Below are 15589 nucleotides of genomic sequence, written 5' to 3'. Positions count from 1 at the left end.
CCTTCTGAAAGACATATTAAGATCGTGATTTAACAATTGAGTTTATTAACAGTGACATTACTATTAACAGTGAATAGGCTACTCCCTTTTCAAAAGCAGGAGGAGCAGCTGTTATTGTTTCTGTCTGCTGAACTTTCGGTTTTACATTCATACATACAGTCACACTTTTAAACCAGCTATAATTAAATAATTTTAAACGACAGATAAACTGAAAGATAATTTCTCCTTCTGATGAGATGTAGATGTTATTTTATTGGTCATTCCCGATGTATCCCTGTTACGGCCATGTCCATATTTGGAATCACGGTGTCTGGATTTTATTCAATGTGTATGTCATGTGCCTTAAAGTCTCTCTGCAGGTCCTCTTCCCGATTGGAGAACTAGCAGCTGCTGAATGGTTTCCATCATCAAGTGTTTGTTTTAAAAACCTTCTCCAGGAGTTGTCTCTGGGCAGCAGCAGCAGACCCGTCCTTGGCGTCCTAGCCATCTGTGACAAATTGTTACGCGTGACTTTAAAGAATTGTTAAGTTTTGTATATAGTGTGTAAATACTCTTTCACTTGTAAATGAGGTAAGGTTTGTTTTTTGTTTCACACTGGGTTTAGGTAGTGCCTCCCTTTTTGGAGTGGCATGCTTTGTTTGTTATTTTGGCCTTTATTTACCTCGAAGTTAATGCTTTCCGTTTTTTGGTAGCAATAAAAGCACCTTGATCAGTAAATTGGCTTTTGGGTATGGCTTTGGGGACCAGGGCGGGATCACTTATGTTCATTGTGTCTAGCCTGTGATCTAGGTTTCCCATGTTTAGTCAGTCCTGTCTTTGTGTTTACATTTTGTCAGGTTTATCTGTCTCCTGTCTTATTTTGAGACTCTCTTGTCTGGTGTGTGTTGTGTTCAATTTCACCTTCCCTCTTTCTCATTAATCTGTTCACCTGTGCCTCGTTTCCACCCACTGTCTCTCTTTCCCTAATTTCCTCATGTGTGTTTAAGTTTTCCTTGTTTTTTTTATTCTTTTTTTTATTGTACTGTTAGTCTCCCGAGTGTTTCCATCATGTGTGTCCTGTTTGGGACTACTTTTGCTGCAACTATTTGTGTAAACTGAGTGGACTCTGGTGCAATTCAATGTCACTTGAAGATAATAGTGGTGGTGATTGCTGCTATTATTTTCATCTCTTTAACTTTCGTCACGATTTTTTTAAACATGTTTTAGGCAAATAATTTGAACTTTTTGCAACAAAAGACTGTGAAAAATAAAAACATGTACTGTATGACTGCAGCCACTGATTTAAATTTTAACGGAAATAATAAGACTTACCGTTTACTTTTGAGATACTCCCAAAACGTTGATTCTGTTGATCTAGACATAGCGTTATCAGTGGGGAAAGATCCACCTCCAGCTGTTTGGAGGCAGGCCAGGCCTACTTACTATTGGAGAGCAATCAGCTATTGGAGTGCATCTGAGCATCCAGTGTTCATCATCTCCTTGTCCTTCTACCGGTCACTCTGGCACAGCTGGCTGCCGGCGGAGCTCCCGGGCGCGTCACTGCAACTCCCCCTGGCTTCTGCTCCGTGGCTGCTGAGTGAGCCCCCATCTGGGACTCTCCTCAGCTCTTTCTGGGACAGTGGCGCGGCTGCCCCTCTGTTGGTCTTCCTTGGTCTCTTGTGTTCTGGGGGCCTCTGGATGTCTGGAGTTTTGATCTCCTCCATACCTGCTTCATGCCCTGGAGGATGGGGCTGTGGCCCCCCCACACCCTCTAGCAATCTATCTATCAATCTTACGTGCTGCACAATAATGTTTAATATTTAGTATTTACAGTCATATTCCCATATATCATCGTGCTGTTGTTTATTCTATTACTCTTGTTTTCTTCTGCTTGTTTTCTTTTTTTCATTCTCAACAGGTGAAATTAAAAAAGTATCTACTGTTATCTATTGTTAGCTAGTTTATTGTTATGTTGCTCTTTGTTTTCTCTTCTGGTTCTCCATAAAGGTGATCCAGGTGTTTTGTTTGTTTGTTCTTTTTTTTTTTCCTTCCCCCCTTTCCCACCATCTCTTCTCCCCTCTATTTTTCTTTCTCTCCCTCTTTCTTTCATTCTTTCTCCCTGTCCTATCCCCCAGTCATGTGTGTCACGTCTTTAAAAACGAAAATAAAATAAATACATAATTATAATTATATAAAGGTCAATCAAATGTACCAATATGGCAAGGCCATGATGATGATCCACTTGGTAAAGTAAATTCACTTGGCGTCTTTCTTGGCCTTCAGACAACAATTATGATGGCTAAAGATCCAAATGGGACAGGCAAAAAAAGAAAAAAGGGGTCCTTGCTAACCAAGGAGAGAGAGAAGTACAACACGGTCCATATCAGGTGTTGAGGAACCGGGGACTTGGTAGGCAAGAGACAAAAATGGTAAGCTGCTGCTACTATGCAAGTAATCCCAAATTACATAAATAGGGTGATGGCATTTTAGTGATGGCAAAACAGCGACAGTAGCTCAGTGTTCCAACATTTGGAAGAAGGGAATGAACTGCTAGAGATTGATGAGCTACAACATACATGCTATGGCAAGGGGGAGCCAGCACGACAGGTCGGGGGGGGGGGGGGGGGGGGGGGGGGGGGGGGAGATATCACCCGAGCCAAGCCATGTACAAGATCAGCTTGTACATGAGCTTCAATATCTACTATATATGCAGTCAGATTCAGTATTACTGCTGTAAATAACTCATAACCAGATTCATTTATTTTAGTTAGTCTTGCTAAGCCTGTAATTATAGCTAATAAGTAATAAGGTATTAATTTTACAGCAAAAGTACCAAGACTGTTAGTGTTTCTTTAATAACGTGAAGAAAATAGTGGAACATGGTGTGTGTTGTAACCAGAGTGGAACCACCCTGTGCAGTCACACATTGCTCAACATTTATATCTTTATGATATAACCGGAGAATACTGCCATTTTTCTGAGGGGGAAATGAACATAAAACATGCCATACTTCATTTAAAAAAAAAAAAAAAAAAAAAGAAAAAAAAAAAAGATGTGTGATGATGTGAAGTGAATGCAGTTAATGCAACCAATGAAAATCATAATAATCTTCAAAAACAAAAGAAAACGGCTGGTACAGACAGCACACAAGTGGAGGGAAGTTACAGGAACACAGACTTTAACAACATATTGAGCAATAATGGGTTAACGTACTGTGTAACGGATTATTTGTGTTATCAGTCATTTGATAAGTTTATTTTACTACCATCCTCTACTTTCATGTAGTACAAATCTAGTTTGCAGTGTACTACAGAGGTAGGTAGAAAAACATCAAAACTAAAATTTCATATCCTAATTATCTAAAAAAAAAAAAAAAAAGCAAGGTTAAAACAATCATAGTGGTAGTGTTAGTCACTGCAATAAAAAGCAAGTTAAGAAAAAGAGCAAGCGAGTATGGGACTGACTGGAATATGCACTGAAACGTTTGCTGCTCTCTTCTTTTGTTTGTGTTCAGTTTTCAAGTTTCATAAATTAAATTCTTTCAAATTTAAAAGCACATTATCAGTGCCATCTGCAATCAGTTTCTTCTTCACTCCAAAAACCTCCAGGGAGGACTATCAATGTAATACTTGTGAACCCTCTGGAGGGAAAAGCAGGAATTATGACACTGAAAATATTGATAAAACTTCAGTAAACTACATATTAGACAAAACGATTCAGACTAGGAGAGATAACTGCCCAACAGGATGTGTTTTTCATTGATGGCACAAAGTTTAATTTGTGGAAAACCATAGTGCAGTCTTTGATCTCATTCTTCCTGTTTTGAATGACGATGAAAGTCCTTTTCACCGCCTGTCTTACTGACGAGTTTTATATCCGTGATGATGATGTCATGGCTCACCGCCTTGCACATATCGTAGACGGTGAGCGCTGTTACAGAAGCAGTGGTCAGAGCCTCCATCTCCACTCCCGTCCTGCCCGTGGTGCGACATGTCGCTGTGATGACGACGGCATTAAGAAGCTCATCCAGGTGAAATGTGACAGAGGTGTGGTCTAAGGGTAAAGGGTGGCAGAGGGGGATGAGGGTGGAGGTCTGCTTCGAAGCCATGATGCCAGCCAACTGCGCCACAGTCAAGGCGTCGCCCTTGGCCAGCTGGTTATCTCGAAGCAGGCGGAAGGCGGTGGGGCCTAAGCTAACGGTGGCGCAGGCTACGGCTGTTCGACATGTGGGAAGTTTCCCCCCGACATCCACCATGGTGGCGCGGCCCTGGGCGTCTGTATGTGTCAGCTGAGCTTTGAGATCTGTTGTCTGGTTGCTCTCAGACTGTTTACAACTGGCAACCTTGTTGGAATTTTGACTGTGGCAGAATCTAACAGGGTGGTTTCTCTGATTTATTTTGGCATCTATCAGCAGTGTGCAAAAAACAGCTGCTCCTGGGGTCCTGGACACGTGGCTCGTCAGAACATTAGGACTCAGGGCTTGTGCGTTCCTGAGACAGACTTCATTAACATAGCTTGTGACATTTGTGCGTGTTCTGAAACATTCAGTCTTAGTGTGACAACTAATGTGATCATTATCAATCTCTGCAGAGGGAAGGGATGCTACTTCATTGTGGTTAGGTTTTTCTGTGTTGATATGCATCTTAACATGGGTACCCCCACTCATTAAGGTTCCAGAGCAGCAAACACTGGCTTCCTGTGTTAAGTTAGTGGAGTCTGAAAGGCACAAACAATCCTCTCTATTCAAGACTTTCCTGCTGCCTAAATGATGAGTTGTTGCTGGAGAGAGGAACGTGTCATTTTTAAGCTGGGAACTAATGAGGAAAGCCCTCTTGCTGTCTTGTAGCTTTGGCAGGAACGTCTGAGATGTGGTACCTGCTGGAAAACAAAAATAAATGAGTCAAGAATACTGACATAACTACTTTGGCTGCAACCACTTCTAAAACACTAGTTGGCAGCCCAGCAGTGTGAAGTTCAGCCATAGCTGAACTTTTTGATTCAACATTCCCTGATCTTTAAGAAGGAAAGTGCATGGATGTGGATCTGCTCCAATCCTAATACAAAACATTAAAGAAACACGAATGAGGTCTTTGTACGTACAGCTGTGTCACCCACCAATGAGGATCATAGGCCTGTTCTTCATCTGAGAGATACTGAACATGCCTGAAGAGAGAAAGAGGGATAAATTACAAATATTACAACAATCTGTGCGCATAATCCTAAAATTGTATGATGTATTGATTTCTACCTGCATGCTGTTTCTTCTTCCGGCCCACAGCAGCACCAATAATTTGCAGCAGCTCTTCATCAGACGCGCCAGAGCGTAAGACATCTCTGAGGGAGACCTCTGAGTTACCAAACAAACACACCTGAGAGAGGAGACGGACGGGAAAGAGTGAAAAGCTGTTTTCACAAATGCAATGCAGTCCAAATCCAAGATTAGACACCAAACATTAACTAAATGGCTCCCTGGAGTCTGTGTAAAAGTTCACTTTAATATCAAAAATTGCTTAAGAACTTAATAATAGATCAGTAGAGATAGTGGGAGAATAACCCACTTTTTATATTAAGCTAACAGCAGCAATAGCGTGCTTTATTCTGTAAGGTAAAGACTCGACAGTATTCTTAGAGAAAATCCCAACGATCAAGTGATCTGTTATGAACAAGCACTTTTGAGATGACGGGAAGGTAAAACTTCCTTTTAAACAGGGTCAGGGAGAGGCAGCCATCTGCTGCTGTGACGGGTTCTGGGGTAAGGGGAAAGAGAGAAGAAGAAAGAGAAGACAAAACAGAAAGAGAGCAGAAATAAAGCAGGTCAAAACAGACTAAGGGAGAGATTAGACACAATTCAATGACATGCTGTAGTGGTATGTAACACGTGGGGATATAAAAGAGGTGAGAGGTGAAGAAATACTCAGTCTATGACATTGGTCTCGATACAAACCCAAACAAATGTTGTATAATTTAATGAATTCAAATGCATCATAATAAACATTTCCTCTACTTTGCTCTGCAGCTCACTGTGGCCAATAGAAGACCTTCTGCCCTATTCAGCTGAAGGCAGAGATGGCCTGTAGTGGACCTTACCAGTAGAAAGAGATGCCATCTTCCTATTGGGTAGACAGGCAGTCGTCATAGTTCACAGTGGTCAAAGTTACATTCTGCTGAACTTTGACCGTAGCGCCTACAAGAGCTCTGTAGTTGTGCTTGTATCCTGTTGCTTGGTGCAAACCACTGAAATCAGTGTTTCAGAGTGAAGTGTATGCAGCCTCCTCTACACCTTCAGTGTATATTGATTCTAATTAGTTAAAAGTTTTGTCTCAAAAACAAAGGGAATGACCAGAAGGAGAATCAAAGGACCTTAATGGTGAAGAAAAAGGGACACTGATACATGAAGGTGAAGAAAAATGTATAAAAGCAATAAGATTCTCATCAAAATTACGAAAAACTCAAGTAACAGCAAAAGATTCTGTCACTTATTAACAAATCACAAACCACCCTTTTTGCTCCACAACCTGCCGCCCACAAGCTCCGCCCATCTATAATTGCACACATGCATACATGAACATTTGTGCCATAGGACAATAACAGACCTCACGAACAGCTTTAAAGCTTTATCGGCTTTACCTTTAGGTTGCCGTCTGCAGTGATGCGTAAACGATTGCAGGAGCGACAGAAATGGTCGGACATGGAGGTGATGAAGCCCAGCTGACCTTTGAAGCCTGGCACTTTAAATGTCTGTTTCAAAACAGGGAAAAAAGTGAGAAATATACTTTCAAATGTTACAACCAGTGACAAAAAGTTCTTCATTGGACTCCGACACCTGAAACTTTGTTCACTTGGATGTTTTAGTTTAATGTGTTTAATTGGGTTGTCTTCTTTTTTGTTTTTAGGACTTGTGTTATAATCTGATGATGTTTTAAGCAGAAATATAGAAAAATCCTGCAGGTCTATTTGATCAGAGGGACTCGGATGTGTCGGAGAAAATGCACAGAGGAACACAAGAAACATGACTTTTTATTTTTCAGTATAAATATAATAATTAATCAACCATCTTTGTCAGGATTTCATCTCCAAAGTAATTTAGTACAGTTGGAGACACTGACCTTGGCTGTGTCTGTCTGTCCAGCTTGAAGCTTCTCCAGGTCGGGCCACTTCTGCCTGATGCGGTCCAGCATCTCCTGGTAGCTCACCATCTTCTTAAAGTTCCACTTGTTGCCTGCAGAGAGGAGACGAACCAGGAAGTGTGGGTTTAAACAATGGATGTTTAAAACATTTGCACGAGCATTTGAAACTCTTCATGGGGTGTGAGCACTTACCATCGAAGGGCATGTACTCTATAAAGCGCACCTCCAGAGGCTTCTTCTCTGTCAGTGCTGCAAAATCAAGCAGCTCATCCTCATTCAGGCCTCGCATGACCACGCAGTTGATCTACAAAGAGAAGTGAACAACAATAGGCCTCTGATTACTGAGCCATTATTTTCCTAACAAGCTGGTTATGTAACAACCGACAGAAAATGACTTACTGAAGATGTGTGGGCCAATATTTAACTAGAAAGTGCATTTTCTGAAGAAACTGCAGTGTGAATGCTTGAATCTGAATGTATGCACTGAAATGAAATAATTACTGAATTTAAGTTAAAAATTTTGATGAAAGATAAAAAAAAACAACCTGAATTTAACCTGAAAACAAAAGTGCTGAACTGCTAAAAGCTGAAGGTTACACAGAAGAAGAAGTTGGAAAAAAGCTGAAAATGTTTTAATTGTAAATTAGAAAAACCTAAGAAATGAGAAAAGAACATTTAGAGTCAGAAAACATCTGAAAGAATATTAAAAGTCATATTCTTTGATCCTGAATGACTAAAATGTGATCCCTCCACTTGGACCCACACAGTTTAAAAGTTTAATCTCTGAGCTTTGAAAGACAGATGTTGGAAAAAAGAACAACATGGCGACGTTTTGAGGGTAAATGATGGCTTTAACACTGTGGACACAGCAGCAGTTGAAAGAGAAGTGTTTAAGATTAATTTTGGCAGAGTGAGAGAGAGAGCTCGTTAAGCAGGCAGGTGTGAGCCTGGTTGCTATAGTGACCGCACCCAATGGCTCCATACACACGCACACAGACATGCACCTCACTTTTGCTGCTTAAAATGAACAGAAAAGTCAGGCCGAAACAAATCGTTCCCAAATGAAAAGTAAAAGTCGTATTGACAAAATTCTTTCACTGTGAGCGACAGCAATGTCTAGTCTACCAAATTCTCAGTTTTCATGTCTGTGGAGTTTATTATATGGCACGTGGTGACAGTGGAAAGACACCATGCTCTTCTGATTTTCAAACGAACCTTCTGAGCCATTTTAACATTAGAGTCTATGGAAGAGTTTGAGGGAGGAGGCTGTGCATTGGTGACATTTATGAAAGAACCATAACACCTAGTACAATAGTAAACACATTGGATGAAAGAGGACAGCCATGGCTACGTTTTGAGGGTAAAATCATACCTGTAGAGCAAACGCTGCGGACACAGCAGCAGTTTTAAAAAAGATTTTAAGATTAATTTTTTTGCTCCTCTCACTCTAGCAGTTGAGCTGCCTCACTCTAGCCCCAACATTCCGTCCCATACACACCCATTATAAACTCTGAAACGGGTGAAAAAACATCATGAAACTTAAACTGGAACTGAAGAAAAAGTATAATAGATATTGAAAAGATAAATACAAGTTGAATAGTTGAATGTCTTGTCTTCGTTTTAAAGTTTGAATGGTGGCTCTATGTGAACGTATGTTGAAGTAGTAAGAGTTTAAAAATGAGTAAGTTGAATGAGAATTTGAAGGGTCTCCCCATTGAAATACATGGGAAATTTTTGTTGAATAAAGTTGAATAAAATTAAAAATATAAATGTTAAAAATGAGAAAAGTAGAAGCACACCATTCCAAAAGAAGAGGAATCTAATGGTGTTTGAATGGTTTTTCTAAGTTGAACGGTTTTGAAGGAGATAGTCGGCGAAAAACGTACGGAATAGAAAATAATAATAAAGATTAGAAGAACAATACTGTGAATGCTTTTCAAGCATTCACACTAATAATAAAGATTAGAAGAACAATACTGTGAATGCTTTTCAAGCATTCACACTAATTATGTAACACAATAATAACAGCCTTATAAGACTTTGATGTACTATACATGAGAATTCATCCAGTGATGTTAATGACTGGAATAATTCACTATATTTTTAAAGTCTAAATTTTTCAAAAGGAGACCCGTCCACATAAGCTTTTTCTTGCCTTCTTAAAGAGTTGATAAATAACGTGAAAGTTTAAAACAGCATCATGTTTTATTTTAACTGTCTAGCAGATTTAATGTGACTCATTTGATGCTTAAAGATCTACAAATGAAGGTCCTTCACTGACCCAAGGCTGAACCACAACACTTCTTGATCAACATGCAGTCAGGGGCATCAAGCTAACCGCACAGCTTAGCAAAACAGAATGAAGAACAACAATTTTTTAGACTAGGTAATGGACATATAATGTTATTTTATGCTGGCATTCCTAAACTCCTGTAACAGAGAAGCCTTATAAAAATCACACTCTTCCTAAAGGGGAATCAGGTTACGAGAAGCTACTGGAGGAAACATATTAAACTACAACTAAAATCTGACAACTTCCAAAGCACTCTGCAAAACAGTTTGTGTCTCTCATTATGAACAAGTAAAAGGAATTGCTCATAATAGTGGTCATTGCTTGATTTTGGTTAACGGACTGATTCATATGCAGCATTTTTCTACTACTAACTAAGCACACGAAGTGTTTTATATGACTTACCTCATTCACTCATTCAAACCCATTCATACAAGCACTTATTTCTGTTCTTTTCCTACATAAGTGCTTTATATCAAATATTCACACACATTCATACTCTGATGGATACATTGGAGAGCAAATTGGAGTAAGTATCTTGCCCAAGGATATTTGGCATGCCAACTGGATCAAACCACCAACATTTTTGGTGGTTTGATCCAGAGCAGAGCAGCTTTTGCAACATTTCTACTTGCTTAGGTTTCAGTGCGTTTGACTTCTCAGCGCCACAGTAGGATTGATCTTAGATCAGTACAAATGCCGGTCCCCAAGGCTCCATCCTCAGCCCCTTGTTGTTCTCTTGTTCCAGGCTTTCACTCTGACACATTATCCAAAAACACCATATGAAAGTCATCACAGGGAATTCACCTTTCCTAACCATGATTTTATTGTTTTCTCTCACTGATATTAGCTGATTATCTCAGAGTTTTTGGGCACTCTGCACTTGCTACATTTCTGCAACTGTGAAACACTTGTCCTGCAATTAAATCTTACCCATTTTAATACTTATATATAAACTGCAAAAATGTTAAACAGTAACAAAAAGGAAGACACTGAATCGTAGTGGGGATATTTTCCATAACAGAGACTTAATAATGAATGAAAATGAACAAATACCTTCACAGGACTGTAGCCCAATTCAATGGCCTTTTCAACGCCCTCCATTACTTTGTGAAACCCTGGAAAAGGCAAGTAGAAAATGAAATGTGACTAAGATTAACATTTTACATTAGGTACATTAGTAATGCTACTAATAAATAATAATAGTAAAGTTTGTATGTTATTAAAATACGACTAAAGTTGAGAATGGTGTGTGATTGGAGGCAGGTTTTGAGAAATAAAAATGCACTGAATCATACAACAAAAACAAAGATCAGAACTAAGCTTTGTGGTTTCTGAAATGAGTGGTGCTTCCACACGAAAAGCTCGGCCTTGTCTGTTCTCCTCCACCTTTTAATGTCCATAATTCACCACAAACCACTTGTATAGAAACATGTAATCCCTCCACAGCAGCTCAAGCTTTTGAAAAGCACACTGTCGAGGTCAGAGTCATTATTTGTTTTCACTTGCTCAAAACAATTAAATCAAAGCAGGATCTTTATGTAGGATGAGGCTTATGTTTTATTTACAGTTTGCATAACTGCAATTTGTCCTGAATAAAGAAAAGAAACAAGATTTCAACAGTAACTTCTATTACAAACACAAGAAGGCAGGTGCTGTAAATCCAGTTTTCTTTTCTCCGCTCTTCTTCATGTCCTAATCTCAGTTAGTCCATCTGTGTCTGCCTTTCACGAGCCAACCACCCATAGCTCTGCCCTGCTGTCACCTGCAGTGTTTACAGCTTACAGCCTTCTTCCCTAAGCTTGTGGGATGGACCCACAACAAAAACTACACTGATTTATGCCTATCATACACTAGAAGAAAAAGCTGAACTAGGGAAACACTAAAAAAAAGGAACAGTTTCATACATAAAGACAGTGAGGGTTTTTAGCCACACATGAAGAATATTAAATATGTTTAATTTCATCTGAAGTCAGTCAATCAGCCAATTATCTGGGCACACTTTGGGCCAGTTAGCACCAAATGAGCATTATTTAAACACTACAGCCTGTCCGAGTACAGTTGCTCAGTACCCATCACTTTATCACCACAGTAACAGTAACATCTCCCATCTTCTGACCGCTGCTTCCAGCAGGATAACACACCACGTCACAAAGCTAAAATCATGTAAAACTGGCATCTTAAACATCACAATGAGTTCATTATACTCAAATGGCCTCCACCATCACCAGATCACAATCTCCTTCATATTTTCTAAAGACGTAGGGATTTAGAAAATATCTCACTGACCATCTGACACTTTTGTGGTTATACACTCCTAAACTACAGCGTCAATCAGCTACAGCCTCGTGATGTCGCTTTTTTCCCTCCTCAATCTACGCACACTATTGGTGTTCTGATCATATGTCTCACACAGCTGACATTGATACACTGACGACGCTTCCATACCTTTCCGTCTGACAATAAACTCAAATTTGGCAGGAACTAATGAATCCAGGCTGATGTTGATCAGGTCCAATCCGGCGTCTTTAAGGTTTGGCAAAAGCCGAGCCAAGTTCATGCCATTGGTTGTCATGGCGATAGTCTTGAGGCCCTCCAACTTTCTGAGCTCAGCTGCAGAGTAGAAGTGGAAAGGCAAGACAGAATGAGAGAACTTTTACCTTTAAGGTTGAAATATTATATAACAGATGAGTTTATCCATACATAAATCAATCATTACAGCATGATAACAGAACAAAATCTTTAGCCATGTAAAGTGGATATCTTTATCTGTTACTATGCAGCATATTGTGCCACCGGGAAATTATGTTTCCTTGCTTGAATGCCTATCAATGAAAAAACTTCTTTAAATAAATTTATGGGTTATTAAAGTCTTTATTATCCATAACTAGTACAGTTACTCTGGTCATTTTGACATTAAGCAAAGATAATGCAGAATGAACTCACAAACACACACAGCACCACAATGCAACTAAATCCATCCAGTAAACCTAGCCAACTACCATTACTTGTAACCAGTAGATCTTTGTGGATCCTGTTTATAACTGTACACGCCACATCAGCGGTTCTGTGAGCCAACAAAAACAACACAACCAGCTTCACTGCAGCTTTTTCACGCTCCTCCTGTGAGACATTCAGCCTCTGTTCCTTGAGCTTTAAATCTCAGTGCAGTCGTTTCAGACTCTCATTCATGTGTTCTGCCTCCTCCTCATCTCCACCTTTATTCTGGATGCTCAATGTGCCTCATCAGAGTCTCCAACTCTAATCTCCATCAGCAATACTGTTGTGTATTTCTTCCTACCAATGTCGGCAAATCATTTATTAGTCAAACTCCACACTTCAATAAATTATATTCCGTTATTTCAAGCGATCCTCTTGCTTCCTGAAATAACTAGTGCAACCAAATCCAAGTTATGCATGAAGTCTCATGAGCCTCACACACAGCTAGTGGCAATCAATGGTCCTCTTTCCAAAAAGACCTGACCCACTAGTCCTGTCACACACCCTCATTCATTCACGACAGGCTTTTTCTTGCTGCAGAGGCTTCACTTACAAAGTTTAATTTAAAATCAGGCTGTAAAATTCAAATGATGCAATAATACATCATTAGACCAAAAACACAACTGTGGTGTAACAAATCATTTCCCCTTCCACAGAAACCCTTAAACTGAAGGCATGCATGCAAAATTGCTTCTCTTCACTTCAGCTGCAGTCAAGTCAGCAGAGTTAGCACATGAATCATCGGTCGCCTGGTTGCCAAAGCTGACTTGCTCCTCTGAAAACAGTGTCACTACATCATTTTAGTCATACGGTAAACTGAAGAAAGCAAGTTTATGTTTGCTACAAGCTGATCCAAAGTGTTAAAAAAGTGTGAAATGACTCAAAACAGCTTCCAAGTTGTTTTATTATTGAAAAAAAAAAAAGCCTGCACAAACTATTTTCTCCTTGTTTCTTACTGATAATATGGAGCACATCAGGTCTGATGAGCGGCTCCCCTCCAGTGAGGCGGATCTTGTCCACCCCCTCTTGGACGAAGAGGCGAGCCAGGGTCAGCACCTCAGAGGTGGATAGCAGCTGGCCCCGCGGTGTGAGCTTCACCCCCTCCTCTGGCATGCAGTACTGACCTAGAAATGAGAAAGATGAAAGATGTATTTTAGCCTACATTAGCGAGAATTCCTTCTTTTACTACGATAAATACTGAAGTAACACAACTAAATAAAAGGGAACGAGGGGACAAACCAAAAACTCTACTGTGTGGGAAAGAAAAACCTTTTCTTTCTCCAGTAGGTCAGCAGAATTTGGGCATTTTAGTGCACTTCTGTGAAAGGTTTACTAATTACGATGGTTAACTTGGTCTAATAATGTTGCTCCACTAGTGGGCTGGGAATGTAACAATGGTTTCTTGATAGGATCCACAGAAAATAAACATTTACTCACAGCGGAAGTTGCATTTTTCTGTGAGGGAGATTCGTAGGTAGTTGTGCCTGCGGCCAAAGTTGTCAGTCAAGAATGCTGAAAAGGGGAGTATGCTGTCATCCCTGAGCCTCTTCTGGGGAGGAAAAGAACCAGGAAAAGACACCGATCAAACTATATACCCTGGCATCACTGCAGTCTTATTTTGAATCAAACACAACAGCCCCTCTGAGTCCCATCATGCCAGAGACACAATAATGTCAGCTGAAGCCAAATCTGTGTCCCAGCTCCTGACCTTTGCCCATCACTCATGAGCACCTGCGGTTATGTCAAAAGTTACCAGTGTAAAAGCAAACCAGTGACTCAGCAGTTGCTCGGAGACACTCTGTTAATCAACAGGCTGATCATTTAACTGCACTGATCTTTTTAGACCTTCCCAAGTCCCTTCATTGTTTCTTAAGGTAAAAAGCTTCATATAAAAGCCACTTATGCACACTTTAGTCAATTTTTCCCTATTATTGCCATATCATAATTATTATAGTCACTGATGTAATATACACCTGCAACCCAGAGAGACACAGCAAGAAGATGAACAATGAATGCTACTCTGTTATTTGACTACTGGACATTCAGGAGCATGCTTGCTCTGTCAATCATCTCTGATTATCAAGCACATGGATAGAGTATGTATGTATGAGGTAGAAACAATATTTTAAAGAAGTAGACTATCTCAATAACACCCTCTTAAACTGTTTATACTTTGGGCCTCCAAACGGTCCAAAAGATTCAAAATCTGTATCATCTAAAGCACAACTTCAATCCAAATAGAAAAAATTACTTTTAATCTCAACCAACTTTATTAGTTTATAACAATTCTTTTCCTACTTGCAACATGCTGGCTATCACATCTATCTTATCACATGATATCAAGTATGTAAAACTACAAAGCAGTGACAAACGTAAAGCAGGTGAGGTGTTGTTTCCCCCCTCTGATTGGTTCTCACAATCACGCCAAAAATACACCCCATGACCCCCTTTTATATCACAGCCACGCTGTCATAATGGATAACCATTTGGTTTAATATTTATTCCTTAGTTTAGTGTTTCCTGGGCCCAGTTTATAACCTGTTCAGGTTATAAGCTTCTCACCTTTACTCCTTAAAGGTTTCACTCAGCCTGCGACTCAACACAGACAGGACAATCTTAGCTGCAGGCCCGGCTTGTGTTACTGTTTTGGAGGTTGACTTACCTGTGTTGCCCTGGTTTTGAAGTTGGAACCAGCTATAGTCGAGTCTGTGAGTTCAAGTTCATTTTCCTCGTGCGTAACACCGGAACAGCTCCGCGCGATGCTTCTGTTCACGCGCCGTGCAAACAGTTTCCTAACACGTGTCAAAGCGCCGTTTCTGTCAAACAGACGGCAGCACATGCTAACAGGCGCAGCCATAGTTCAACCATTTGACAACTCCGAGGTCCTCTGTTTGCTCTTTCTCTCCGACCTGCAGTTCAACAACGTCTCTAACCAACCTGGACCAATCACAGTAACGGACGCATACCATGGTGCACTATGGGTAGTGTAGTCAAGGGTAACCAAAGATTTATTTATTTTTTTACATAGAAACCGCCAATGGAGGGTGGCACTGAGACAGGTTATTTCAGGGAACTAAAAGCAAATTAAAACTAGGAGTGAAAAATAAATAAATAATAAAAAGTCGATTTTAGACAAATATGAAACCTAGCTTAAACGCGCTGTGAGTTAACACAGCAAAGTTGTATTACCTCT

General features: G+C 40.0%; 2 protein-coding genes across 7 annotated transcripts in view; both read right to left on the bottom strand.

Moving 5' to 3' along the window:
- LOC113011917 (interferon-inducible GTPase 5-like) overlaps positions 1–1524 on the bottom strand; it is a 4396-nt gene extending 2872 nt beyond the window's left edge. For both annotated transcript variants that reach the window (XM_026151772.1, XM_026151774.1), the window contains exon 1: positions 1–1524. This exon is cut by the window's left edge. The gene's annotated coding sequence lies outside the window, so the exon portion shown is untranslated.
- mocs1 (molybdenum cofactor synthesis 1) overlaps positions 1–15363 on the bottom strand; it is a 27879-nt gene extending 12516 nt beyond the window's left edge. The window contains exons 1-11 of one of the 5 annotated variants that reach the window (XM_026151767.1): positions 15059–15362; positions 13834–13945; positions 13353–13520; positions 11845–12009; positions 10453–10514; positions 7299–7410; positions 7086–7198; positions 6607–6717; positions 5228–5348; positions 5095–5142; positions 4422–4857 (exon numbers count right to left, since the gene is read on the bottom strand). In XM_026151767.1, coding sequence (XP_026007552.1) covers positions 4422–4857; positions 5095–5142; positions 5228–5348; positions 6607–6717; positions 7086–7198; positions 7299–7410; positions 10453–10514; positions 11845–12009; positions 13353–13520; positions 13834–13945; positions 15059–15253 — 1643 coding nt within the window. In that variant the 5' untranslated portion in view covers positions 15254–15362. Of the gene's footprint in view, positions 1–3730; positions 4858–5079; positions 5143–5227; positions 5349–6606; positions 6718–7085; positions 7199–7298; positions 7411–10452; positions 10515–11844; positions 12010–13352; positions 13521–13833; positions 13946–15058 lie in introns of those variants that run through there. The other 4 variants (XM_026151766.1, XM_026151769.1, XM_026151771.1 and 1 more) reach the window with 4 other exon arrangements.
- Positions 15364–15589: the final 226 nt, after the last annotated feature.

Source organism: Astatotilapia calliptera, chromosome 19, assembly GCF_900246225.1.
Source record: "Astatotilapia calliptera chromosome 19, fAstCal1.2, whole genome shotgun sequence".
Classification (NCBI taxonomy): Eukaryota; Metazoa; Chordata; class Actinopteri; order Cichliformes; family Cichlidae; genus Astatotilapia; species Astatotilapia calliptera.
Note: the sequence above shows the minus strand (reverse complement) of the source record. Positions and strands in the feature narration are given on the sequence as shown.